At 40.1% G+C, this 27,273-nt stretch overlaps 1 protein-coding gene across 1 annotated transcript in view; it reads right to left on the bottom strand.

Annotated features, from left to right (window-relative positions):
- LOC110964288 (ras-associated and pleckstrin homology domains-containing protein 1-like) overlaps window positions 1–27,273 on the bottom strand; it is a 72,826-nt gene that overhangs the window by 23,611 nt on the left and 21,942 nt on the right. Inside the window, 7 exon segments of the mRNA XM_051958674.1 lie at window positions 10,805–10,879; window positions 18,718–18,882; window positions 19,755–19,907; window positions 22,881–23,096; window positions 24,647–24,795; window positions 25,482–25,590; window positions 25,676–25,810. Of these exon segments, the coding sequence (XP_051814634.1) occupies window positions 10,805–10,879; window positions 18,718–18,882; window positions 19,755–19,907; window positions 22,881–23,096; window positions 24,647–24,795; window positions 25,482–25,590; window positions 25,676–25,810 (1,002 nt within the window).

Raw genomic sequence — 27,273 nt, forward strand, 5'->3', positions numbered from 1 at the left:
TCGAGCCTTATGGAGGGTAACTAGACCCACCCTGGCAGAGAATTAAATTTGTTGCCGTGGGTTGTCTAGCGCGGCTAGGCTATAAATCTTCCATTCTGTGGCTAAAATATGTGGGAGAAAATGTGCATATTTAGTTTGAACATTAAATATAGAAGGGTTTATAGAAGCAAGTTGTGCTTGGTGTTGAAATTTAGGGAAATTCCTGTAATTTCACATGATGTCTTTTATTCTTTGATACCACGTATCTCACATGCTGATATTGACCTTTGAATCTGAAGGTCGGACAGATATTTTTGATTTTTAGCTGTTCATATGTCATACATTACATACCATAGCACTTTCATTTTATACAGATCCAATCCTTAGATAGCCAAATTATACCACATAAAATCTGTAATGGATATGATGATTAGTTTGTGTGTAATGGGTGGCCAAATGTAGCAGTTTAGAAGTTCGTGATGGATAAAATCGCAACTTTGTCATTCTCTGTAACATGCAATTATAAATATAAAGTAAATATTTTCACATTTCTGAGGACTATAGGTCACTGTGAAATGATTCTGAAAATGTCAGATCTCTATCTTTTGTTGTTCAGAAGTTATAGAAGTCTGAAAATGGTCGAAAATTTCAAGTCTTAATTTTGGCTGCAATAATAGGGTACCCCCTACCTACTTCAAATGGCCATAACTTTGAAGCTAATGACAATAAAGCATTCGAATTTTGGATTTTCCCATCATATATAATGTACTAAATGTATGTAAAAACTTAGCAAAATCTGAGAGGGTCAGGTGGGGACCGCTGGTTGAAATGATATGGAATGACCCTTGTAGGATACACAGTTAGCATTTACTATAGGGAAATTAAAAAGACAGTAACTGTAATTAAAGTTGTCTTTGATATAATATCGATTTAGCATCTTCTATTAGCATTAGCAGCTGGCAGAGTGCTCGTAATGGCCGGACATTAAACCTCCATAACATTTCTTGAGTTTCAATATGTTGAAAAATTATGTGGAGATTTGAATCTGAAAAGAAATAACAGTAGATTATTAAATGTAACTACATATATCACATAATGCTGTGTGAAAAAATCACCAAATATTAAATAAGTCCTGGTCGTTGGCCTTTAATGATCTGAAATCATTTTTTGTGAGGCTAACCAGCTAATGTCATCATGCTAATATACACACGTGGACAAAATTGTTGGTACCCCTCAGTTAAAGAAGGAAAAACCCACAATTCTCACTGAAATCACTTGAAACTCACAAAAGTAACAATAAATAAAAATTTATTGAAAATTAAATAATCAAAAACAGCCATTACTTTTGAATTGTTGATTAACATAATTATTAAAAAAAAAAAAAACTAATGAAACAGGCCTGGACAAAAATGATGGTACCTCTATAAAAGATTGAAAACTATTTGACCAGAGTGACATGATTAACTCAGGTGTGTCATTTAATTGACATCACAGGTGTTTCCAAACTCATAATCAGTCAGTCTGCCTATTTAAAGGGAGACAAGTAGTCACCCTGCTGTTTGGTGAAAAGGTGTGTACCACACTGAACATGGACAACAGAAAGCGAAGGAGAGAATTGTCCCAGGACATCCGAAAAAAAATGATAGACAAACATCTTAAAGGTAAAGGCTATAAGACCATCTCTAAACAGCTTGAAGTTCCTGTGACAACAGTGGCTCATATTATTCAGAAGTTCAAGACCCACGGGACAGTAGCCAACCTCCCTGGACGTGGCCGCAAGAGGAAAATTGATGACAAATTGAAGAGACGGATCGTTGGAATTGTATCCAAAGAGCCCAGAGCAACCTCCAAAGAAATTAAAGGTGAACTCCAAGGCCAAGGTACATCAGTGTCAGATCGCACCATTCGTCGTTGTTTGAGCCAAAGTGGACTTCATGGGAGACGACCAAGGAGGACACCACTGCTGAAAAAAAGTCATAAAAAAGCCAGACTGGAATTTGCAAAAATGCATGTTGACAAGCCACAAAGCTTCTGGGAGAATGTCCTTTGGACAGATGAGACCAAACTGGAGCTTTTTGGTAAGGCACATCAACTCTATGTTCATAGACTCAAAAACCAAGCATACGAAGAAAAGAACACTGTCCCTACGGTGAAACATGGAGGAGGCTCAGTAATGTTTTGGGGCTGCTTTGCTGCATCTGGCACAGGGTGTCTTGAAAGTGTGCAAGGTACGATGAAATCTGAAGACTATCAAGGCATTCTGGAGAGAAATGTGCTGCCTAGTGTCAGAAAGCTTGGTCTCAGTCGCAGGTCATGGGTCTTCCAACAGGACAACCATCCAAAACACACAGCCAAAAACACCCAAGAATGGCTGAGAGAAAAGCGTTGGACTATTCTAAAGTGGCCTTCTATGAGCCCAGATCTGAATCCCATTGAACATATGTGGAAGGAGCTGAAACATGCCATTTGGAGAAGACACCCATCAAACCTGAGACAACTGGAGCTGTTTGCTCATGAGGAGTGGGCCCAAATACCTGTTGACAGCTGCAGAACGCTCATTGACAAATACAGAAATCGTTTCATTGCAGTGATTGCCTCAAAAGGTTGTGCAACAAAATATTAAGTTATGGGTACCATCATTTTTGTCCAGCCCTATTTCATTAGTTTGTTTTTTTAAATAATTATGTTAATCAACAATTCAAAAGTGATGGCTGATTTTGATTATTTAATTTTCCATAAATTTTTATTTATTGTTACTTTTGTGAGTTTCAAGTGATTTCAGTGAGAATTGTGGGTTTTTCCTTCTTTAACTGAGGGGTACCAACAATTTTGTCCACGTGTGTACATCTTCTGCTTTATAGAGAAAATAAGATCAGAGCTGAACATGAGCCAGAGAGTCTCATTATTTATTCATTTATGATGACTTTCAATTCTGAATCCATACGAGACTACATTATTTAATATTTGTCGTTAATAGGGATGTAATTAGTGTTTTCAGTGAGATTTCAGAGGAGTAATTCGTTAATTGGTACATTTTAAGAGGCTTTTACACGTTAAAAATTCTTCAATCCATTTTGAAAACTGACAAATAAACACCCTCTAATATGTTACAATCCATTAATTTATCCATTAATTAATTTCAGGCCTGTCTTTACTGGCTGCTGTTTTATTTTCATTCAGATATAAAATGCGGTTCCAGATATTACTCCTTCAACATCAGTGTTTTTCTTCCCTCCTACTATCATCATTTCCAGCTTGCAGTTTAATCTTTTTCTCTCCGACTCATAGATATTCCGCTGACCTATATTATAGCGCCGCTAAAATTAGCTCCAGCCCAGGAAAGATCTGCTGCCTTTGAAGTTGTGAGGAATGTGTCCCTCCTGAGCCGCCGTAGGCTCCAAACACAGCAGCGATGAGGATCCTATGGAGGCAGAAGTGGGCCAGCAGAGTGGGAGGATGTGACACTGACACACAAACAGCTACACACCGCTGCATGCTAGCAAATGTACATCCGTCCACATGCAGCTGTCCCTCGAAGCCACTCCAACGAGAGCAGATAATTATGCCCTCAGCCTAATCACCGCTGCAGGAATTAGACCGGCCCGGAGCTGGTAATCTGCCTGGATCTCGGGCCCGTCGCGGCTCCGCCTCCTCTAATCTGGAGCACAAATTAAAACCAAATCTCGCCTCTCTTTTCAGACGCACTCAGAGTGCTTTATGTCAGGAATCCGTGGAGTCTCAGCTTTAACTTAGCTTCATCCACGGCAGGAAAAGCTGGATTTGAAGCTGCTACAGAGACAAATGGATCCTGAAAGTACAACATTAATCTGAGTACATTCATTTAACTCTGATCTGCTGGATTCAGACGGATGAACAGATCCAGGAATGTCATTAATAAAAACACAGTAATGTCTGATTAAAAATGGAGCATGAGTCGGAAAAGTCCTCAGCTTGAGAATTCAGAGTTGTAGATGAGATTTAATCAAATTGGTTTCAACCTTGTGTTCTTTAAAAACTGTACGATTTACAATTTTCCGACGACTGAATCTTATGTGATTCCATCTAGAAAATTAGGGAAATCTAAGTTTGAAATTATGATATTAAGATATATATATATATATATATATATATATAAACTCCTCAAGAGTAAAACCAAAGCTACTGGATGAAACAGTGAACAGAAGAGATAGTAGTTGAAGATCCATTCAGCATGGTGACACATTTTAACTCATTTGGACCATTTTAAAGTTTAAAAAAAATATATAATTCAAGTCTAGTTGTTGGAGATCCATTCAGCATGGTGAAACATCTTCTACAGATGAAAAGCAGAGGAGAGAGGAATAGTCTGGAGATGATGGAGATAGACAAAGATCTACAGGATGAGGAGATGGTAAGAGCTTCAAGAGAAACCAACTGGAAGATCTAGAAGACGTTTCTCTTGAAGTTCCTACAATTACCAGGACCTGGATGACTGAGAACCTCCACAGAAGCATGAGGAGACAGCATTAGTTCAGAGTTTAAACATCTGAGGAAACACTACTGACAGTAGACATCTCTGAGTTCTTCACCATGTACACACGTGGACAAAATTGTTGGTACCCCTCAGTTAAAGAAGGAAAAACCCACAATTCTCACTGAAATCACTTGAAACTCACAAAAGTAACAATAAATAAAAATTTATTGAAAATTAAATAATCAAAAACAGCCATTACTTTTGAATTGTTGATTAACATAATTATTTAAAAAAACAAACTAATGAAACAGGCCTGGACAAAAATGATGGTACCTCTATAAAAGATTGAAAACGATTTGACCAGAGTGACATGATTAACTCAGGTGTGTCATTAATTGACATCACAGGTGTTTCCAAACTCATAGTCAGTCAGTCTGCCTATTTAAAGGGAGACAAGTAGTCACCCTGCTGTTTGGTGAAAAGGTGTGTACCACACTGAACATGGACAACAGAAAGCGAAGGAGAGAATTGTCCCAGGACATCCGAAAAAAAATTATAGACAAACATCTTAAAGGTAAAGGCTATAAGACCATCTCTAAACAGCTTGAAGTTCCTGTGACAACAGTGGCTCATATTATTCAGAAGTTCAAGACCCACGGGACAGTAGCCAACCTCCCTGGACGTGGCCGCAAGAGGAAAATTGATGACAAATTGAAGAGACGGATCGTTGGAATTGTATCCAAAGAGCCCAGAGCAACCTCCAAAGAAATTAAAGGTGAACTCCAAGGCCAAGGTACATCAGTGTCAGATCGCACCATTCGTCGTTGTTTGAGCCAAAGTGGACTTCATGGGAGACGACCAAGGAGGACACCACTGCTGAAAAAAAGTCATAAAAAAGCCAGACTGGAATTTGCAAAAATGCATGTTGACAAGCCACAAAGCTTCTGGGAGAATGTCCTTTGGACAGATGAGACCAAACTGGAGCTTTTTGGTAAGGCACATCAACTCTATGTTCATAGACTCAAAAACCAAGCATACGAAGAAAAGAACACTGTCCCTACGGTGAAACATGGAGGAGGCTCAGTAATGTTTTGGGGCTGCTTTGCTGCATCTGGCACAGGGTGTCTTGAAAGTGTGCAAGGTACGATGAAATCTGAAGACTATCAAGGCATTCTGGAGAGAAATGTGCTGCCTAGTGTCAGAAAGCTTGGTCTCAGTCGCAGGTCATGGGTCTTCCAACAGGACAACCATCCAAAACACACAGCCAAAAACACCCAAGAATGGCTGAGAGAAAAGCGTTGGACTATTCTAAAGTGGCCTTCTATGAGCCCAGATCTGAATCCCATTGAACATATGTGGAAGGAGCTGAAACATGCCATTTGGAGAAGACACCCATCAAACCTGAGACAACTGGAGCTGTTTGCTCATGAGGAGTGGGCCAAAATACCTGTTGACAGCTGCAGAACGCTCATTGACAAATACAGAAATCGTTTAATTGCAGTGATTGCCTCAAAAGGTTGTGCAACAAAATATTAAGTTATGGGTACCATCATTTTTGTCCAGCCCTATTTCATTAGTTTGTTTTTTTTTTAATAATTATGTTAATCAACAATTCAAAAGTGATGGCTGATTTTGATTATTTAATTTTCCATAAATTTTTATTTATTGTTACTTTTGTGAGTTTCAAGTGATTTCAGTGAGAATTGTGGGTTTTTCCTTCTTTAACTGAGGGGTACCAACAATTTTGTCCACGTGTGTAGTTCTGGTTCCTCAGAGCTGCAGGACTTTAAAACTGAGACAGCAACGTCTGCTTGTAGTTCAGTTGGTCGAAAATATTTGATTTTAAAACATTACTGTTGAGACTCGGGAGCTTATTGGTTTAGAATAAAATGAACTTGATTTGAGTCTGACACTAAAAGACAACCAAACCCACGACTCCCAACCAGCTGCTGTGTTTATCTGCATGTACATGATGATATCGGGAATCACTGCCTCTCTGCCCCAAAGCTGATTATCCTGCAGATCTGGCACGGTCCCCCAACATCCAATCAAAGGGCCTCATCTTCTTTATCATCCAATCAAATCATCACACTGCAGATCCAATCAGAATAAAGCCGTCTTACTTACTCGCCATCTCATGCTCACGTACACACTCAGCGTCCACATTAAGAAGCCTCCAGCTTTAGCTTAAGATCAGCAGAGATTCATCCAACGTTGGTCACGAGTCACACTTTCATCCAAACACACTCAAATAAACCTCCATGTTAAACCAATCAGATGCATGCACACAAGGACTGGTAAAGAAGTAATAACAAAATCAATAGAAAGTCAAATAAACCAGCTGAGACCAGGAACAGCTGATCTCCACCAGCATCCTGAGCCGGGTTGAACAACAACAATTAGAGCAATGGTAGTCCCATTATCAGCATTGATCCGTGTTAGCCACCACCAGCCTCATCTACTGAGCTCCATTACTGCCTCTGGCTTGGCTCCAAACACTCATTATCAGCACAACTAACCGGCTCTGATTCCTCCCAGGTCACCGCTAACACTCTGATCCTCCACCTCTATGTTTATCAGCATCCAGCAGCATAAACAATTTGATGTCCAGGCGGTTAAACACAGATAACACACCTTTAAACCCACCTTTAGACCCCTGTAATACAGTTGAGAAGAAAAACTGCTACAGAAATAGACCAGAGACTGAGAAGTAGTGCATGAATTGTCTTTCCAGTAACCATTTGTTGTATATTTTTAGTACTAAATGGATGCTAAAATAATGAAAAGTCAATATCTTCTTTAGACTAAAATAATAACCTAATATTATCCTGTTTAAAATAACATTGTCGTGCTAATGTAGTGCTGATATTATACTGCTTTGGCTGATGTAGCACTCATTTTTTATTTAGGCTAACAATATAACAAAACTTAAGTTTCTTCAAACCAACACTACCTTGTTATAGCTAAGGTTAGCTAAGGTTAATAATATTTTGTTTTAGCAAATGTAGTGGTAGCTATCTTATTTAGGCTAACACAGCAGCAAACCAACATTACCTTGTTAAAGCTACTGTAGCACTAATATTGTTTTGTTGTAGCTAATGCAGTAATAACTTTCTTATTTATGCTAGCATAGCTGCAAATCTTAGCTTGTTTTAACTAACATTATCTTGCTAAGGCTAATGTAGCAGTAATATTTTTTTTAGCTAATGTAGTAGTAACTTTCTTATTTTGGCTAACATATCAGCCAATATTAACTTGTTTAAACCAAAAGTGTCTTATTAAGTTTAATTTAGCACTAATATTGTTTTGTTTTAGCTAATGTAGTGGTAACTTTCTTATTTAGGCTAACATAGCAGCAAGCTTGTTTAAACCAACATTACCTTCCTAGGGTTAATGTAGGGCTAACATTGTTACGTTTAGGCTAATGTAGTAGGTTGTTTTCTTGTTTAGGCTAACATATTGACTAACATTATCTTGTTTAGACCAATGTTTTGTTTAGGTTAACTTATTGGCAACCTTTGTTTTGTTTAGGCTAACGTAATAGTCAGCATTATGTTATTTAGGTTAACATTTCAGCTATCATCCTTTGGTTTCGGGTAGCATCATGCTAATGTTATGTAGTTTTGGGTAACGTAGTGGCTTGTTTAGACTTATGTTATCTTATTAATGTCAGCTTTGGACTCACATTATCTTGTTTAGGCTAATGTAGTGGTTAACATGATCGCGTTTAAGCTAATGTAGCACTTTTCATTAATTTCTTTAGGATGATTAATCAGCTAGCATTGTTCTAACGTAGTGCAAATGAAATTTTATTTCGACAAAAGTTCTGATCTTTCAGATAAAGTTTCTTGAGTTTATGTAGTTGGTATCTTTTTGTTGTTCAGGCTAGCATAGTAGCTTGTAAAGGTTAGCGCCTATCCTCGTTCTCATTCAGTTTATCAAAACAAAAAGCTTTGTGTATTGTGTGGTTAATTTATTGTTGGTTTCATTTGATTATTAAGAAATACTGAATTTCAATGGTAAAGGAGTCGACTACTACAATTCTGGCATGTAATAAATTATAACTGATGTAGTTTCGAAACACAGAAGCAAAGTTGTTGATCACAAGTCAAGTATTTTTTAGAAACGCTGGACCAGACCTCTGCATGATCGTATATATTCCCAGTGTTGATCTTCAGCTTGCTACAGGTTTAGGTTCAATAGAAGCAGACACAGAAGTGTTGACCATCTCACTTACCTGTTTTCAGCTGATTACCATGAATATTCTCAAAATTCAACATTACAGTTATTATCACCACAGACATTTAAATACAGTACACAGAGTTGTAGAAGCAGCTCGATCACACAGGAAGTATTTCAGCAGCACTCTGACGTTATTTATTCCTGTTCCAAAGGAGCTTCTATCACCGTACATCTCTGCCAGTTAGAGCTAATTAGAGCTACTGTGGTGTCTGTGTATCTTTTAATATGAGCATCACACAAATGTCAGACTTCAGGTGTAAAATAGTGGAACAGAGCGCTGGAACTGTTGGTTCTGCCTTTCCATCATTCCTGTGTGATCATGTTTGCCTTCACTCTGGTCATTTATTATCCAGGAATGAGGCAAACCATCTTGCTTCACAGGAAAATGAGCAAAATGGCCTCTTTAGTCTGAAAGCGAACCAGCTCTGACATCACTGCAAACATCCCAGGTAAACAGGAAACACAGGAACAGCATCATGCCCCCGTTACACAGACAGTGTTTAGAATACGAGCTGAGATGCAGGTGAACACAGTAACAGGGTGAACTCACAAAGCTTTACAGACAGACTAATGTTAAAATATTTAGACTAACTTCATCCTGCTTTGGCTCATGTAGCAGTTAACCTTTTTTTATTTGCCCTAGGTAGAAGTCAAAATTAATTGCTTAAGCTAAGAGAGGCTAACATAATCTTGTTTCGGGCAGAGTAGGTGCTAATGTTATCTTCTGTAGGCAACATAGCGCTAACGTTAGTTTTTCTGGTTCCGGCTAACTTAGCAGCTAATGTTATCTTATTTAGGCTAACAGTACTGAACACAATCTTAACAGGGCTAAGTTAGCGACTAATGTTATATTATTTAGGCTAACAGTAATGAACACAATATTAGTAGGGCTAACTTTGCGTCTAATGTTATCTTATTTAGGCTAACAGTAACTTAGCAGCTAATGTTATCTTATTTAGGCTAACAGTAGTGAACACTATCGTAAAAGGGCTAACTTAGCGGCAACTGTTGTCTTATTTGGGCTAACAGTAGTGAACACTATCTTAATAGGGCTAACTTAGCAGCACGTGTTTTCTTATTTAGGCTAACAGTAATGAACACTATCGTAACAGGGCTAACTTAGCGGCTACTATTGTCTTATTTAGGCTAACAGTAGTGAACACTATCTGAATAGGGCTAACTTAGCGGCACATGTTTTCTTATTTAGGCTAACAGTAATGAACACTATCGTAACAGGGCTAACTTAGCGGCTACTATTGTCTTATTTAGGCTAACAGTAGTGAACACTATCTTAATAGGGCTAATTTCACGGTTAATGTTGCCTTCTTTAGGCTAACAGTAGTGAATGCCATCTTCATAGGGTTAACTTAGCGGCTAATGTTATCTTATTTAGGCTAATAGTACTGAACACTATCGTAACAGGGCTAATTTCGCGGTTATGCTGTCTTATTTAGGCTAACAGTAGTGAACACTATCTTAATAGCTAATGTTGCCTTATTTAGGATAATAGTAGTGAACACTATCTTAATTGGGCTAACTTTGCAGCTTAATGTTATCTTTTTTAGTCTAACAGTTGTGAACACTATCTTTAATAAGGAGCAGCAATTTTTAATACAAGAACTAAAATAAAATACATTTCTCTGTTTTTTTTTTTAATTTGTGGAATTTCAGTGGTTTTTGTACAAAATAAAATTAATAATTTGCTGCTTTGAAATAATCTTTCTGATGGACTGTTTGTTCTTAATAACTGACGCAATTTCCAAACAACACTTACAATTTTTCACCAAATATAAAGTACTTTGAAGAAACATCTGTAGCTTTTAAGTCTGTCTGACAGCATTTCCAGGTTATTTCTGTCTTTCAGGGTTTGAAATATTCCACAGAATGACTGACCAGATGAACAAATGATAATGAGACCACAGCTACATTAGCAACATGTTGATGGTTTCTGTAAAGCTTTGAGATGAATCTGCTTCCCTCACAGATGGAAACGGTGACAGACGGAAGAAGGAAGTTAACATGCAAAGAGTGTCTGAAAAAATCCTTCACATGCGTGTTGATTCACTCAGGCATGAAAGCGTGACATGGATGCCGCATGCGAGAGGCTACAGGTAGGAGGGCCTTTGTCACCTTTGTCAGCAGGTGGGAGGGTTTTCCTGCTATGTTTCTCAGAATCAGAGAGGTTTCCCTGTCCAGATAGGAGTGCTTCAGGAGAGACAGAGAGAGTGGCAGTGAATTAATCTGCTGTCTGATTGATTGGATGTGGCGGTTTAGCAGAAAGCTGTGTGGTGAAGCAGAGATCAGCAGCAGAAAAACGTCACGGATGGATCCTGTGAAGAAGAACGAGTAAAAATAAACAGATTCCAGTAAAGGTGGAGGAGTGGAGGGCTGCTGGGAGGAAGGAAACATTAGGAAACACTTATTTTAAAAATGTTTCAGGATATAAACGTGTTTATTCTGCTGTCAAGTTTGATTTTTAAACATGGAGAGCTGTAGATGATCCAATGATGTTCTATATTAAGCATAAGTTTAAACATTAACACAGTTTAAATGGGTCAGTTTTATAAAAATTCACCTCCTGTACAGTTTCATTAAAGAGAAAATTAGCTACAGAGACCAAAACTTTTTTTTGCATCAGACTACGAACACGTTTATTTCTGCTGTAAAGTCTAACATTTTAGCATGGAGGTCTGTGGAGGATTAAACACCTCTGAAGACTCAAGTGGACGTCTGAGGAACTGCAGCTTTTGTTTTTTTGTGTTGGAGGCTGCTGCTTGTATTTAACCTCAATGCAGGAAGAAGCAGCTCGTGGACATTTTCCTGAGGAAATGTTTTTAAGAAAACTATTTTTCACTGTTCCATAATTGATTCTATGCAAAGATGTTTGAACAGAAGCTCTGGTTGCCTCCATCTTGGCAGTTAATCCAAACAAGATCAAAGATAACGAGCTTAGTCTACCTTCTACTGTAATTATGTAGAACTATAAACATTAATGTAGTTTAAATGAATGACTTATCTAAACATTCACCTCTTATACAGTTGTTATAAAAGCAGAAATCAGCTGTTGAGACCAAAACCTTTATTGCACCTGAAAGTAAACGTGTTTATTTCTGCTGTAAAGTCTAGCATTTTAACATGGAGGTCTGTGGAGGATTTAATTACTTTTGGAGCCTCAAGTGGACGTTTGAGGAACTGCAGCTTTAGGTTCTTCACGCTGGCTTCCTTCTGACAATAAAACATTGTAAAACTGTCGTTCATCAAACCCACTGATGGTAAAAAACTTCTGGAGGGAACATTAGCTTCAGTGCTAATGAGTAAACCTGTTGACAGATATTCAGTACAGCCCTCTCCAATGGCCGTGATTAACTCCCCGAATGCTGACCTGAGATCAGAGCAGTGGCTGCTAATTTCATTTTCCAGGCTTTGACACCTGTCTACTGACCAGGATTAATATAGAGACTAGTCGCTTCAGCAGATTATCAGCCGATTACATCCATCAGACTCATTTAAACAGGAACAGTGATGATCCTCTTGTAGTTTTAGAGAGAGACTAACAGGAAACATCACCCCTGATTTATGGTGAAACAACAGGAGCAGATGTTTCCCACAGCTGCAGACCAGCAGCAGCTTCTCTCTTCCTGCTTCTTCTGCTGTGTTTCTTGTTTTAAGGTTTGGTTTGTGTCTGTTCAGTTCCTGCTCCAGACCGAATCTTTACTTCTTTTTTCTGTTCTGTCCAAGAGGGAACTAACAGGACAGACGAGGATGATCTCATCTGTTCTGACAGAGTAGGTTTATAAAAGACAAGGAAGAGCTTTTATCAGCAAGCTCAGAGGTGTCCAACATGAGGCCCGTGGGCCAAAAGTGGTCCTCCAGAGGGTCCAACATGAGGCCCGTGGGCCAAAAGTGGTCCTCCAGAGGGTCCAACATGAGGCCCGTGGGCCAAAAGTGGTCCTCCAGAGGGTCCAACATGAGGCCCGTGGGCCAAAAGTGGTCCTCCAGAGGGTCCAACATGAGGCCCGTGGGCCAAAAGCGGTCCTCCAGAGGGTCCAACATGAGGCCCGTGAGCCAAAAGTGGTCCTCCAGAGGGTCCAACATGAGGCCCGTGAGCCAAAAGCGGTCCTACAGAGGGTCCAACATGAGGCCCGTGAGTCAAAAGTGGTCCTCCAGAAGGTCCAACATGAGGCCCGTGAGTCAAAAGTGGTCCTCCAGAGGGTCCAACATGAGGCCCGTGAGTCAAAAGTGGTCCTCCAGAGGGTCCAACATGCGGCCCGTGAGCCAAAAGTGGTCCTCCAGAGGGTCCAACATGAGGCCCGTGGTCCAAAAGTGGTCCTCCAGAGGGTCCAACATGAGGCCCGTGAGCCAAAAGTGGTCCTCCAGAGGGTCCAACATGCGGCCCGTGAGCCAAAAGTGGTCCTCCAGAGGGTCCAACATGAGGCCCGTGAGCCAAAAGCGGTCCTCCAGAGGGTCCAACATGAGGCCCGTGGTCCAAAAGTGGTCCTCCAGAGGGTCCAACATGAGGCCCGTGAGCCAAAAGTGGTCCTCCAGAGGGTCCAACATGAGGCCCGTGAGCCAAAAGTGGTCCTCCAGAGGGTCCAACATGCGGCCCGTGAGCCAAAAGTGGTCCTCCAGAGGGTCCAACATGAGGCCCGTGAGCCAAAAGTGGTCCTCCAGAGGGTCCAACATGCGGCCCGTGAGCCAAAAGCGGTCCTCCAGAGGGTCCAAGATGAGGCCCGTGGGCCAAAAGTGGTCCTCCAGAGGGTCCAACATGAGGGCCGTGAGCCAAAAGCGGTCCTCCAGAGGGTCCAACATGCGGCCCGTGAGCCAAAAGCGGTCCTCCAGAGGGTCCAACATGCGGCCCGTGAGCCAAAAGCGGTCCTCCAGAGGGTCCAAGATGAGGCTCGTGGGCCAAAAGTGGTCCTCCAGAGGGTCCAACATGCGGCCCGTGAGCCAAAAGCGGTCCTCCAGAGGGTCCAAGATGAGGCCCGTGGGCCAAAAGTGGTCCTCCAGAGGGTCCAACGTGAGGCCCGTGAGCCAAAAGCGGTCCTCCAGAGGGTCCAAGATGAGGCCCGTGGGCCAAAAGTGGTCCTCCAGAGGGTCCAACGTGAGGCCCGTGAGCCAAAAGTGGTCCTCCAGAGGGTCCAAGATGAGGCCCGTGGGCCAAAAGTGGTCCTCCAGAGGGTCCAACATGCGGCCCGTGAGCCAAAAGCGGTCCTCCAGAGGGTCCAAGATGAGGCCCGTGGGCCAAAAGTGGTCCTCCAGAGGGTCCAACATGAGGCCCGTGAGCCAAAAGCGGTCCTCCAGAGGGTCCAAGATGAGGCCCGTGCGCCAAAAGCGGTCCTCCAGAGGGTCCAACATGCGGCACGTGAGCCAAAAGCGGTCCTCCAGAGGGTCCAAGATGAGGCCCGTGGGCCAAAAGTGGTCCTCCAGAGGGTCCAACATGAGGCCCGTGGACCAAAAGCGGTCCTCCAGAGGGTCCAAGATGAGGCCCGTGAGCGAAAAGTGGTCCTCCAGAGGGTCCAACATGAGGCCCGTGGGCCAAAAGTGGTCCTCCAGAGGGTCCAACATGAGGCCCGTGGTCCAAAAGTGGTCCTCCAGAGGGTCCAACATGCGGCCCGTGGGCCAAAAGTGGTCCTCCAGAGGGTCCAATCCGGCCCTCAAAGTGTAAAAATTCCAGAGAAGACATTAACTGCAGATTGTAAATTAGTAAAACTGTACATTTAAAATAATTTCTAGACCATGGCAAGTTGTTTGGATCATAAAATAAAATACTAGATTGTTCTTTTGTTTTCTGTGTCTCATTTTTGGGATATTTTGTCTTGTTTTTGTTGTTTTTTTGTCTGATTTTTGTCATTTTGTTCATCGCTTTTGTCACTTTTTATCTCATTTTTGTCATTTTGTAATTTTTTGCTCTTTTTTTGTTTTGTGTCGTTTGCTTCATTTTTTGTCGTTTTGTGTCTCATTTTTGTAATATTTTGTCTTGTTTTTGTTGTTTTTTGTCTTTTTTGATGTTTGTCTCATGCCCTTGTCATTTTGTTACTTGTTTTTGTCATTTTGTGTTTCCTTTTTGTCTCGTTTGCGTTGTCTATTTTTTGGTCATTTTGTTTCTCACTTTCGTCCTTTTTGTCTCCTTTTTGTCGTTTGTCCTTTGTTTTGCTGCTTTGTTTCTTTTTTCTAATTTGTTGTCCCTTTTTTGTTTTGTTTCATGTTCTTTGTCTCATTTTTGTCATTTTGTTTCTTGTTTTTGTCATTTTGTCTTTTCTTTTATCTGACTTTTGTCGTTTTGAGCATAAAATAACACAAATTTGACATGCCTGCTCTAGCTGGTTTACCTTCTTGTCATGAAGCTTCTCTAAACTCTAAAGACTTGGAGGGAATTCAAACCCAAACCTTGTTAGCAAACGAGCTGCAAACACAAACCGAGTTCAGTGATAAAGAAAGTGGGTTACTGAGAATCTGAGCGACGTAAAGAATGAAACGATGAAGAGAGAAGGAGTGAATGAAATGAGAATAATAAGCAGGAGTGAGTCAGCAGATAACTAGAGAAGAAAAAAAGGTCACAGCGCTGAAAGAGGAAACAAAGATGAGTTCTGTGTTGATGACTCCACGACTCATTAAATCTACAGTTTCTCTCCTTCACACTCGCTCTGATTAAAAATAGCCACATTTCTGTTAAATCCCAGCTGAACTCTGCTGGTCGTCCTCCGGAGGAATAAAGTCAGATGTGAGCTCTTCTAATCAGAGAAAAGAAAAGGATGATTCAGAGCTTCAGACACCAAATCTACGGTTTTTAAAATAATGTAGCAGCACAGAGAATAGACGGTTAAAGGTCAGAGAACAAAGGCTTAAGAAGAAAACAGATTTAATATCTTAGATCAGACATTACAGATCGGATCTACATCTTATTAGTCAGTTAATGAAGCAGGAAAACACATTTATTGTGTTTATTTACATGAGAGGACACACACTTTCTCTCTATGCTAAATACAAAGCTACCAGCAGACGTTAGATAGCTTAGCTTGTCTGTTAGCTTAGCTTCATTCAAAGAGGATGAATCCATCAGAAGCTGTTGTCTCTGTTACTTGGTTGGCTCACAACATTTGCAGGTTGAATTCTGCAGAAACAATGAAATGACAGAAAGTTCTTCTCTTTAACCCATTTAAGCCGGGCACGCATTACCGCTGAAGCATGCTTCAGTGTGCAGCAGCGGCCAGAAAAGTTCAACACAAAGTTACGAGGCAGTGCAGCAACACGATCTGTACCCGGAAACAGGATCAGTTATGCATATGCGTGAGTTACGCGGTAATGCGTTCCCGGCTTAAATGGGCTAATTTGATTAATTCCGGTGTACATTGATCCAACATGTTAGAGGGTTTGTATTTTTTGTGTTCCTCTGTGTGTCTAGATGTTTAGTAAAACAACGATCGTGCGGACAGAGGACTCTTAAAAATCTCCATATTAATACTGTACGCACGAGGCCTTAAACTGTGTTGAAGCTTAAAGTTATTCTGAATTACACACAGTTATTCTGTGGACATTAGAGGACAGCTACTTTCTCTCTCTGCTAAATACGAAGCTACCAGCAGATGTTGGCTAACTTAGCTTGTCTGTTAGCAACAACTTTTGCAGGTTGAATTCTAAGGAAACCATGACGTGACAGGATGTTCTCCAGTATTTGATTTCATTTTTGGTAAAGCGACGGTCATGTGGACAGATCTTACCGTCTTTTATACCAAGAGGGACAACATCCGTCTGTAAAATCTCCATGTTTGTGTGTACGAGGCCTTAAACCCACAGTTAGAACCTAAATCTGGACCTCCAGAACCTTTAATCGTCGTCCTCTCTGCAGCAGCTCTGATCTTAGACGTGGTCGGTCGGGTCTTGGCCGAAGGGAAAAGCCGAAGGTAATCGTTTGTGTGTTTGACCTAAATATCATTTTTAATCTGCGGTCATCAGGAGGGAACTAATGCTTTCTACAAAACGGTTTCTAGTGATTGAAGCAAACACACACTGGTGAGATTACTAATGATGGGACGGAATATGAAGCGTAGATTACTGGAGATGACGGATCTGTCAGAGACGCGGATCTGCTTTTATAGACTCCTGAACAAGAATACTGGAGAGTATAGAAAGATACAGGATGAGAAATCACAACAGCAGCGTCTTATTCTGAATGCAGGATTATATAAACCTCCTGATCTGTGTCTGTCTGCAGAGTTCACTTTGTCAGGAAATATGAGTAATAGAGTAAATAATTGAGCAGATAAATAATGAATGGCATTGTGTCTGGCAGCCTGGAGTAAAACCTCCTCACGCTGAGTCCTGCAGCACAGTGACTGCACGCCGGCTTCTGTTTCCATTATTCAACCTTTATTTCCCACAGAAATGTTAGTAGTGCTCCAGTTCACTCCAGCAGAGTAAAAACCTTAAACGCCTCATCACAGTTCCTATCAGGATAAAAGTCCAGAATCAGCACGACAGTTTGGAATCGGCTGAACTGATTTGGCCTCTGTGATGCTTTTGGCTGAAAGCTAGACGTTGTGTTCAGCTTCTACTGTCCAGGCAGACCAAATGCAAGTTTCACTGAACTCTTTCAATCATTTCTGACTCTTATATGTCTGGAAAATCTCCATAACTTCAGTCCTGGCTTCATGTGTCACAAAGAATGAAACAATGTTGCTGCTGAAAAATTAAGTGTTAAAGCTGCAGTTCCTCAAACGCCCACTTGAGGCTCCAAAAGCCACTCAGTCCTCCACAGACCTCCATGTTGAAATGTCAAACTTTACAGCAGAAATAAACAAGTTTACAGCTTGAAACAACAAATGTTTTTATCCCTTAAACTGATTTCCTCGTTCGTGGCGACTGTAGAGGAGGTACATTTTTATAAAACTCACCCGTTTAAAGTGTATTAAAGCTTAAAGTTCTGCAAAATAAATGCCTTCATAGACAATTCATGGCTTTACCTCCATTATGCTAAAGCTGCAGTTCCTCAAACGTCCACTTGAGGCTCCAAAAGCGACTAAACCCTCCACAGACCTCCATGTTAAAATGTAAATCTTTACAGTAGAAACAAACACGTTTACAGCCTGATGGCAAAAATAAAACAGTTCTCTGGAGCTGATTTTCTTGTTCATGACGACAGTACAGGAGGAGATTTTTTATAAAACTCACCGGTTTAAAGTGTATTCATTTTTAAAACTCTGTATGATTAAGAACGTGATTCATTTTTTGGATGAGCGGATAGTTTGGAGCAGTCGAGGTGTCAAGATGGAGACAAGCAGAGCATAAAATAGTCCAAAAATATGATGTCTTTTGTCTTTTTCTAAAAAGTTTTCATCAACAGGTGAAGGAAGATGTGAAGAAGAACTCATGAGGAACAGAAAAGTTCATATTTTAAGTATATGTTTTAAAGTGTTATGGTTTTAACATCCGTACTTATTGACAATAATCACTGTATTTGGTGCTTTAATGCTGATATTACTTCACTAATCTCGTGTGTTCTGCTGTGCTGGTGTTCATTTCTCTGTAAATCTGGTGCCTTTGAAGAAAGACTTTGACTAACGGTGTTAAAAGAATCTGACGGTTGTATATTCACGTGGACAATGCGTCGCTTTAGAGGAACTGTTGGATGATTTTATCTCCTTTCATTCCTAAGGTTGGACCAGTGATGCTAAAGGAGATAAGAAACGAAGCATTGGAGCTTCTTCAATCAGTATTTAGAGAGTAAAAGCAGCTCTCATCCTCAGTGGACGTTAAATTCAGAGTTTGAAGAGGTTTTAGTCAAAACAATGGAAATTTAGACATTTTTAAAAATTTGTTCTGTTGACTGGAGGAAAATGCAGCGATTTCTGTCGAATATGTAAACTATGAGGACTAATTAAGCTTATCGTTGTACATAATCACCTCCAGAGTCTCATTCTGAATAAGAAAAACTATTTTAAACCTAACCGAGCTGAAACATTCTATATTTCCTATTAACTCCGTCTCCATGTTGATCACAGGTAAACTTTTAAAGATAATTTAACTCTGCTGCTTCCAGGTCATACCTCGGTGTTGTGGTGACTCTGACCGGCTCCCTCGGCTGGAGGCTGCTGACCGTCGGACTCGGACCGGAGGACGGAGTCCAGAGAGTCCATGGAGGACGCCGAGTTCACCGAGACTCCAGAGGCCGAGGTGACGGAAGAGCGAGATGATTGGACGATGGAGCGCACCTGAAGGGACCAATCAGGAGAGAGAGAGCAGGTCGATCGACTTAAAGTCAGCTGAAGCTCCACGTAGAGACTGACCTGAGATCAGTTTACCTCAGAGACTCGCAACTAAAAGCAAAACCACATACACCACCTGGCCCAAAACAACAGGAGCACTCTGATGTTCCATTGGACCTTCAGCTCAGAGAACGGCATTCATTCAGTGTGACATCGTTTCAACAAGCTTCAGCATTTATTTCTGTCCAGAGATGCATTAATTTTCTATATAGATCTTCTATTGATGATGGGAGAGTCAAAGTCTTCTCCAGAACTTCCCAAAGAGAATAAAATCTGGACTTCAAGCCCGTACATCAGGAGGTAGCAGCAGAGTTTCTGAATCTCTCTGAAGGTCTTCAACATCCAGAAAAAAAGCAGCTTTCGAAAACTCCAAAAAGCAGAATATGGACTTTAAAGTTTATTCTTGTAGCTCAGTGAGGAGACTTTTATCCGTTTTATTCAATTTCATTTAAAGTTAAGTTCACTCATGACTTCCTTATCTAACTTCAGTGTACTGAATAACTTCCGCACCTTTCAGCTTTAATCTGTTCCTTGTATTTTTCAGAACCAACTAGACTAAATCTATTACTGCTATGATAAGATTCAGTGTGAAATGTTCATGTTTCTCCATGTGTCTAACTGTAAACTGCTGCAGTAGAGGTGTGTTTTTATGGATGTTTAGGGGAGACTATCTGGAATCTGGACTTGGTGTCTGTTAGAAATAATAGTTTCATCATCAGTCTGAACATAGTCGGCTACATTCAACATTGATTGTATTTTTAGTATTTTAGACCAAATTTCAGGACATTTTTATTCCTAAGTTAACCTCCTGAATGTACCTCGTGTTCGCTGACCGTCCCAACTGATCCGGTCCGTCGGTGTTGGCGCTGAGAGGCTCCGGGTCGACGCATCGTGGCCGACGTGTAGGAGGAGGCGGAGCTTAGAGAGTGAGAGGAAGTCTGACGGGCGGCTTCGTCCATACTGAGGGACGCCTGGAGATAAAAACAGGAGAGAAAAGAACAGATTTAACCATGAGGCAGATTTAATACAGTCGCTGTTTACAGGGAGGAACACTTCAGTTCTATGAAGATACAGGAAGTCCTGGACTTACATCGGAATTCCGTTCCTACTCTGTAAGTCAGAACTCCGGTGAAAATGTAAACAGTCGTTCCATGCATCAGGATATCGATCAGTTCTTCATAAAGTCATGAATACCAACAACTTTCATGCACATATGAATCATTTTACTAGAAGGTAACAGAATACTGTACCGGACTGATGTTGCTGTTAATGTTTCAGTGTTTATTGTTCAGTTCCAGATTTACCCAACGTCAGTGAACGTGCCATGTTTAGTTAGCTCACCTCTGATTGGCTGAGAGAGCTGGGAACGGTGGCTAATTCTGGGTTTTTTCTAGTTATTCTGGAGCTAAGTTATGGGGTTTTTCTAGTTATTCTGGCGTTGGCTACGGCCCACAGTATCCTGTGTGAAGGTTCAATAAACCAGCAGAGAACCAGATAAAGTCTCACTCATTCATCACAGAGGTTTGCTACAATATGTTGACCTGTTTTTACATCTTGACCCATATTGGTCGATGTTTCTGTTCCCAGTGTTTTATTGTGGCGCTTTTCCACCAGCACCTACTCTACTCGACTGTACTGTTTGTGAGGTCTTCCATCAGGACGTAGTTCCTGGTACCAGGTAATATTTTAGTACCTACTCAGCCGGGGTTCCAAGCGAGCTGAGTGGAGCTGATAGTGTGACGTCTACAGAGTGCAGGCCACTGATTGGACAGGGAGTGACGACACATACTCAATTCTAATGGAAAAACCACCTAAACCGAGTTGAGTCGAGTCGGTGCAAGTGGAAAAGTGCCTTTAGATTTAGTTTCACTTCCATGGAGACGACTTTCCTTTTCTTCCAGCATCAGAAGAGTCTGACTTACGCTGGGAGCCATAATGAAGGTAAAAAGTTAGTGAATGCAGCACAATCCAAGGTGGAGTACAACCGGAGAATGGAAACAAAGCCGTCTGATAGCACCGCTTGATGACGTATTCATCCGCTCCACTCATTAACTAGTTCCACATAACGACGAAACGCCATAGGTTGAATACGTCGTAAACCGAGGACCTCCTGTATTAAATACAAATGCTACAAATATGAAAAACATACGATGCAAACAACACTCACTGAAGTACTCTGAAAATATTCACTTTTATCGTTGAAACGATGTGATATATTGTCAACACCAAACCTTTGAGTTGACATTAAGTTCTGATCCAGAACTTCATTCTGTCCACATTCTACCAGTGTCATCATATTTCTGTGAGGTTTGGATTGTTGTGGTCAGCAGAATTAGCATTAGCAAAACTAGCAAGTGACCCAATTCAGAGCCAATCACATGACAGCGACCGTCCTATTTCATAAAGACGTGGAGAGAATACGTCCTTCTTCTCTACGGCTCTGAAGGACGCATCATGAAGATCCGTCTCAGTCCCACAGAAGCCGAGATTCATCAGCAGCTGGAGTTCTAACTGCTCACAATGTTACTGAAAGGGCAGAGGACTCTAGTTTAAATCAAACTCACTCAGGTAACATGAAATGTTAAAAACTTTAAAATTAGTTTCATAGTAAATCCATTACTACGGCTTCAGTATTAAAGTTCTATTTTACAGAGATTGTTGGGATTTTTTTCCTCTCAAACGACTCAATAATTCAAGAACATTCAGATGTTTAGTCCTTCTTTCAACGATTATATAGAGAAGAAGGAAAACTGCTGCTTCTACTGGAGGAAATTCTCTGTATAGAAACACAACTGTCCTCACTTTTCTTAGTCTACTGCCAACAAGTTATCTGACAACATATTATGGAAACTATTGTTTTTCTAGATGAGGGCTGTCCAACATGAGGCCCGTGGTCCAAAAGTGGTCCTCCAGAGGGTCCAATCCGGTCCTTAAAGTGTAAAAATTCCAGAGAAGACATTAACTGCAGATTGTAAATTAGTAAAACTATAAATTTAAAATCATTTCTAGACCATGACAAGTTGTTTGGATCAGAAAGTAAAATATTAGATTGTTCTTTGTTCTTCTGTGGCTCATTTTGTCATATTTTGTTTTTTTTTGTCTGACTTTTGTCATTTGCCTCATGTTTTTGTTGTTCTGTGTTACCTTTTCATCTCACTCGTGTTTTTCGTCTAAGTTTTGTCATTTTGTGTTTCGCTTTATTTGTTGTTCTGTGTATCGTTTGTGTCGTGTTTTTGTGTCTCGCTTGCATTGTTTGTCTACTTTTTTCATTTTGTTCCTCACTTTTATTGTTTTTGGTCTCGTTTGTGTCATTTTGTGTCTAGGTTTTGTTGTTTGTCCATTTTTTGTCGCTTTGTAATGTTTTGCCTATTTTTTTGTCTTTTTTGTTTTGTTTGGTGTCATTTTTCTCATTTTTTAAAAATCATTTTGTGTCTTGTTTTTGTTGTTTTCTGTCTTTTTTGTCTGACTTTTGTCGTTTTAATCTTACAGTAAAATCCTCCATGGTTCAGGTCCAGGTGACTAAATGTTGTGTTTCCTTTGTAGACACTCTGTGATCTGGAAGTTGTGATGTGGAAACGATAACTGAGAATGAATGTTGATGAAATGGATTTTTCTTCATAAATGTCTGTTTGTTCATGATGTTTAGTAAAAAGATAATCTCTTAAATGAGAACATTTCTGCACTATAACAAAGGAACCATTAGGAGCTGTGGTTATTCTGCTGTGGTTCTGCTAGACTGGATGTGGAACCTGGACTAACATGAGTTTTTGACACCCCTGCTTTAGACCAACCGTGGATGAGTTTCCTCCTCTGATGAGCTGCAGATCGACTCTCAGCCTCCATCCTCCATTGTTCTGTTCTGCAGCTTCACAGACTAAACTTCTAGTTCTGATTGGACCTGATCTAACCCTAGAAGTGGTGTTTTCTACCTCCATGTTTCTGACCTTCTCCAGCTGAGCCGTGATGTCGTCCAGGCTGAAGTTGGAGGCCAGCGCTGGCCTCCCGTGATGTCCGGTTGGAGCTCTGATGGTTCCAGCTGGTGAAGCTCTGGTGCTGCTGCTGCTGCTACTCGCTCCACTGCTGCCACCACCAACGCTGTTACTGCTGCCCCCTGCTGGCTGCTGCCGGCTGCTGCGACCTGCTGGAGGCTTCTGACGGACCTGAAGACACCAGAGGGATTCAGAAAGAAGAGCTTCAGGAGTGATTCTAAGAACACCTCGTCTTTGTTTACTGGAGACAACACACTAAACTTCCATGGTGTCTGTAATAGAGCTATCAACTAAACCTTATTGTATGAGGAGAACCTAAAGTCTGACTGGATCAGGACTAATATCACTGCAGACCTCCAGTAGTTTCTAAGAATTGGGGCTCATCTGTGATTTTAGTCTCATTCCAAACTGTCCTGTCTGTAGTTTGTAAAGTTAAAATGTTGTAGTCCTGTGTGAATCAGCGTCTCTGTGATTTGGAGATTTTCTTTGTTTTATTTTGTAGTTTTCATTGCTTCTTCTGCCTCTTTGCTGCTCAGGAATCATGGAGGTTTGTTCACTATCATTTGAAAAGTTTGGACTCATCCATACAACTCCATGTTTTCCATAAACTCCCCCTTTTATCCATGTGCTAACATAACTGTACAAGGGTTTTCTAATCACCAATGAGCCTTTCAGCACCATTAGCTAACACAATGTAGCATTAGAACACAGGAGTGATGGTTGCTGGAAATGTTCCTCTGTACCCCTATAGAGATATTCCATTAAAAATCAGACGTTTCCAGCGAGAACAGTCATTTACCACATTAACTATATCTGCACTGGATTTATCATTCATTTAATGTTGTCTTCATTGGGAAAAAATGCTTTTCTTTCAAAAATAAGGACATTTCTAAGTGAGCCCAAACTTTTGAACAGTAGTGTAGGTGTGTATATATATATATATATATATATATATATATATATATATATATATATATATACATACACACATTTTAAGTGCACTATCTTTATTTTTTTTTGCATGCCCTTTTTCAGCACTGATGTGGACGAGACTCAGATTTTGTTGTACAAAATTATGAATGTGCAACGACAATAACGTATCTGTATCAGTATCTGATCTCATAAAAGTAGGAAAATATACTTTAAAGGAAACTAACGGGCATCTGAATGTCTCCTTATTAGGTTCATTCAGTAAAACATCAGTATTTAGTTTCACCTCATTATTAATCTGTTGGTGGAAAAAAATCTGACTGGTTGGTTTTTCTAGAAAATGACATTAAAGTGTAAAACAACTTCATTAGAATCCAAATCCTCAGAAACACAAAATAAATGAATATTAAAACCATAAGAACAGACTATTGATCAACATCAGTGGGTTTACAGCTGCATCCTCTGATTAAAGTGAAGGACACTTTACTGATAAATGTTATTTAAAGCAGCTGAAGCAGGAAAAAAACCATAACTGATGTGTTTATTGATATTCTATTCATTTATTAACATGCTCATTGTGTGCTTTGCTCTCTATGTTCATTTATTACACATGTTTAGGTTATTTAATGATCAATAATTGGTCTATCTTAGCTACTATCCTGTATGATGTGAAGGGTTCAGTTCTTGACGCTTTAACGTGTCTAAACAAGGATAAACTGAAGCTGCTGTTGATCAGGTGCAGTTCTGATCAAACTGACTAACCCTAACCCTACTCTAACCCTTCCTCTAACCTTGGTGTCGGTCAGACCGAGCCGGGCCAGGCTGCTGCTGCTGCTGCTGCTGTTGGGTTTGTTGTTGATGGTGCTGAGCTCCTGTTCGATGGAGCAGAGGTCGGCCATCAGAGCGTCCAGGTCCACGTTGTCCCCCTGGTTCAGGGCCTCTGGAGACACAAAGCAGCACAATCAGTCACTGCTCACTACAAATAAAGACTGCTAATGTTACAGCTGTTTCTATTCAGGCACTCGGTTTCCCACAATGCACCTGAAACAACATATCTCATCATGCACTGGGTCGAAGGAGGACAATGACAGATGACACAACTGGAGGTTTTTATCCAACTTCTTGATGGGAGTACATGTATTTTACAGTGTTAAGACGTATTTTATACTATTAATAAGTATGTTATAGTATCGACAAATATTTTATAATGTTAAGAAGTATTTTCTAAAGCTAACATGTATTATATTATAGTATAAAGAAGTATTTTATAAAGAAGAATTAGTTTCTAACCGTTGATGTTGTAGATGGAGGACTTTAGTTTTAATAATAGTTTCTAACCGTTGATGTTGTAGATGGAGGACTTTAGTTTTAATAATAGTTTCTAACCGTTGATGTTGTAGATGGAGGACTTTAGTTTTAATAATAGTTTCTAACCGTTGATGTTGTAGATGGAGGACTTTAGTTTTAATAATAGTTTCTAACCGTTGATGTTGTAGATGGAGGACTTTAGTTTCAATAATAGTTTCTAACCGTTGATGTTGTAGATGGAGGACTTTAGTTTCATTAATAGTTTCTAACCGTTGATGTTGTAGATGGAGGACTTTAGTTTCATTAATAGTTTCTAACCGTTGATGTTGTAGATGGAGAACCTGTAGGAGAAGTTGGCCATGTTGGTCTCCTGTCTGAGAGGAGCTTTCTGCTGAGGAGGAGGTTCAGGACGACCGTCGTCTAGACTCTGGATGGAAGAAGAAGCAGCAGAAATCTGAGGTTTAATGGGAACTTAAGGCATGATGATGTCACTTCCTGTCTGCTGAGCTCACCTGAGTCAGTTTGTCCAGCTCCCCCAGCCAGGCTCCAAACATCTTGTCCAGGTCCTGGTCCTCCTTATCGCTGTCCTCCTCCTCCTCCTCCTCTTCCCCCCGGACCTCCACCTCCTCATCTGACACCTGATCCATCTGCAGAGGAAAGAAGAAGAAACGTTCATGAACGGTCTACAGGTTGGTCTGCAGCTCCACCTGGTGGCTGAAGGTCTGAACTACACTGCAGCTGTTCACAAGCATAAACGCTGCAACACAAATGATTAAATGTAAGCAATTAAAACATGGCAAACGGACAGAATCAGACACATTTAGTAATTTAATCTTCATTTAAACTTGAAAGATCTCAAAGGAGCCTGGATCCTTTCTAATGGCATCAGGTCAAATTATAAAAGTAAAGATAAAAATAAAAACTAGAAACGCTGAAAGAAAAAAGGCATCAGAGGTTACTATATAGGTGATATGTTCCAATAAATAATTTAAATATAGGCTAAAACAGGCACATTCCTGCAGATATGTGTACTACTTTTTATTAATTCTTTGGGTTTTCTACTTTTGCTGTTTACTTGATTTGTTTTCAAAATCTTTCTGTAATTCTTTAAAAATCTTCTAGAGATTCTTTAATATCAGTAAAACTTTCTACTTCTACTCTTCTGCTGCTTTCTTCTTCTTCACTACATTTATTTACTGAATTCAGTTATTTTGAAGGTTCTTTTTAATAACACAATAAACCAACAAATCTGCTGTATTATCATTATTAGATCACAGATCTCCAGCAGCAATAAACTCATTACAATCACATTTTTCTTTTCCATCATGAACGCATCAATAAATATAATCCAGTAATACAATAAAAACGCAAACAGGTCATTCTGCTCAACAACTACTGTGAAGTTTGGTATTTAAATGCAGGGTGTTTACTTGTAAGAGAGTATTTCTAACTTGTCGTGTTGTTACTTTTACTTCTTAGTACTTTTTAAAGAGTAAATCTGCATTTTAATGCAGTAAACACTGAATATTCAGACACTTGTTGGTCTCTTTTGTGTTTTTAATGAGTAAAAACCAACAGAAACACATTTAGAAATACAAACACACACAGACTATAGAAGCTGGAGCCGCTTTTCTTTTCTTTTTTCCCCCAATTTTATTTATTAACTTTTTCAATTTTTACACAAAACAGTAACAATTACAATTAATTATAATGAAAAATACTTAAATTATGACTTGACTTACATACAATACAAACAGTAAAAAACAAAAAAACACATTCAAAACAACACCAAGAACAGCACAAAGTGGTAGTGCTCAACCAATACCACAGTCCACATATTGTACATCAAATTATCACCAAGTTCACAAAAAAGTATAGGGGTACATTATAATTTCAATTTATCTAAAATTGGTTTCCATACATCATAAATTTTTGGGGATTACCCGATATTTCAAATCTCAGTTTTTCAATGTGCAGCACTCCCACAAATTCTCTAAGCCAGGCTTCAAACTGAGGTGGGACATCTGCCCTCCATAGTCTCAGGATGCACCTTTTAGCTATGACCATACCGTATGCAATCAGTGAAGTCACATCGTGACCCAGTGATTGC

The sequence above is a fragment of the Acanthochromis polyacanthus genome, chromosome 14, assembly GCF_021347895.1.
Source record: "Acanthochromis polyacanthus isolate Apoly-LR-REF ecotype Palm Island chromosome 14, KAUST_Apoly_ChrSc, whole genome shotgun sequence".
In the NCBI taxonomy this organism is placed as follows: Eukaryota; Metazoa; Chordata; class Actinopteri; family Pomacentridae; genus Acanthochromis; species Acanthochromis polyacanthus.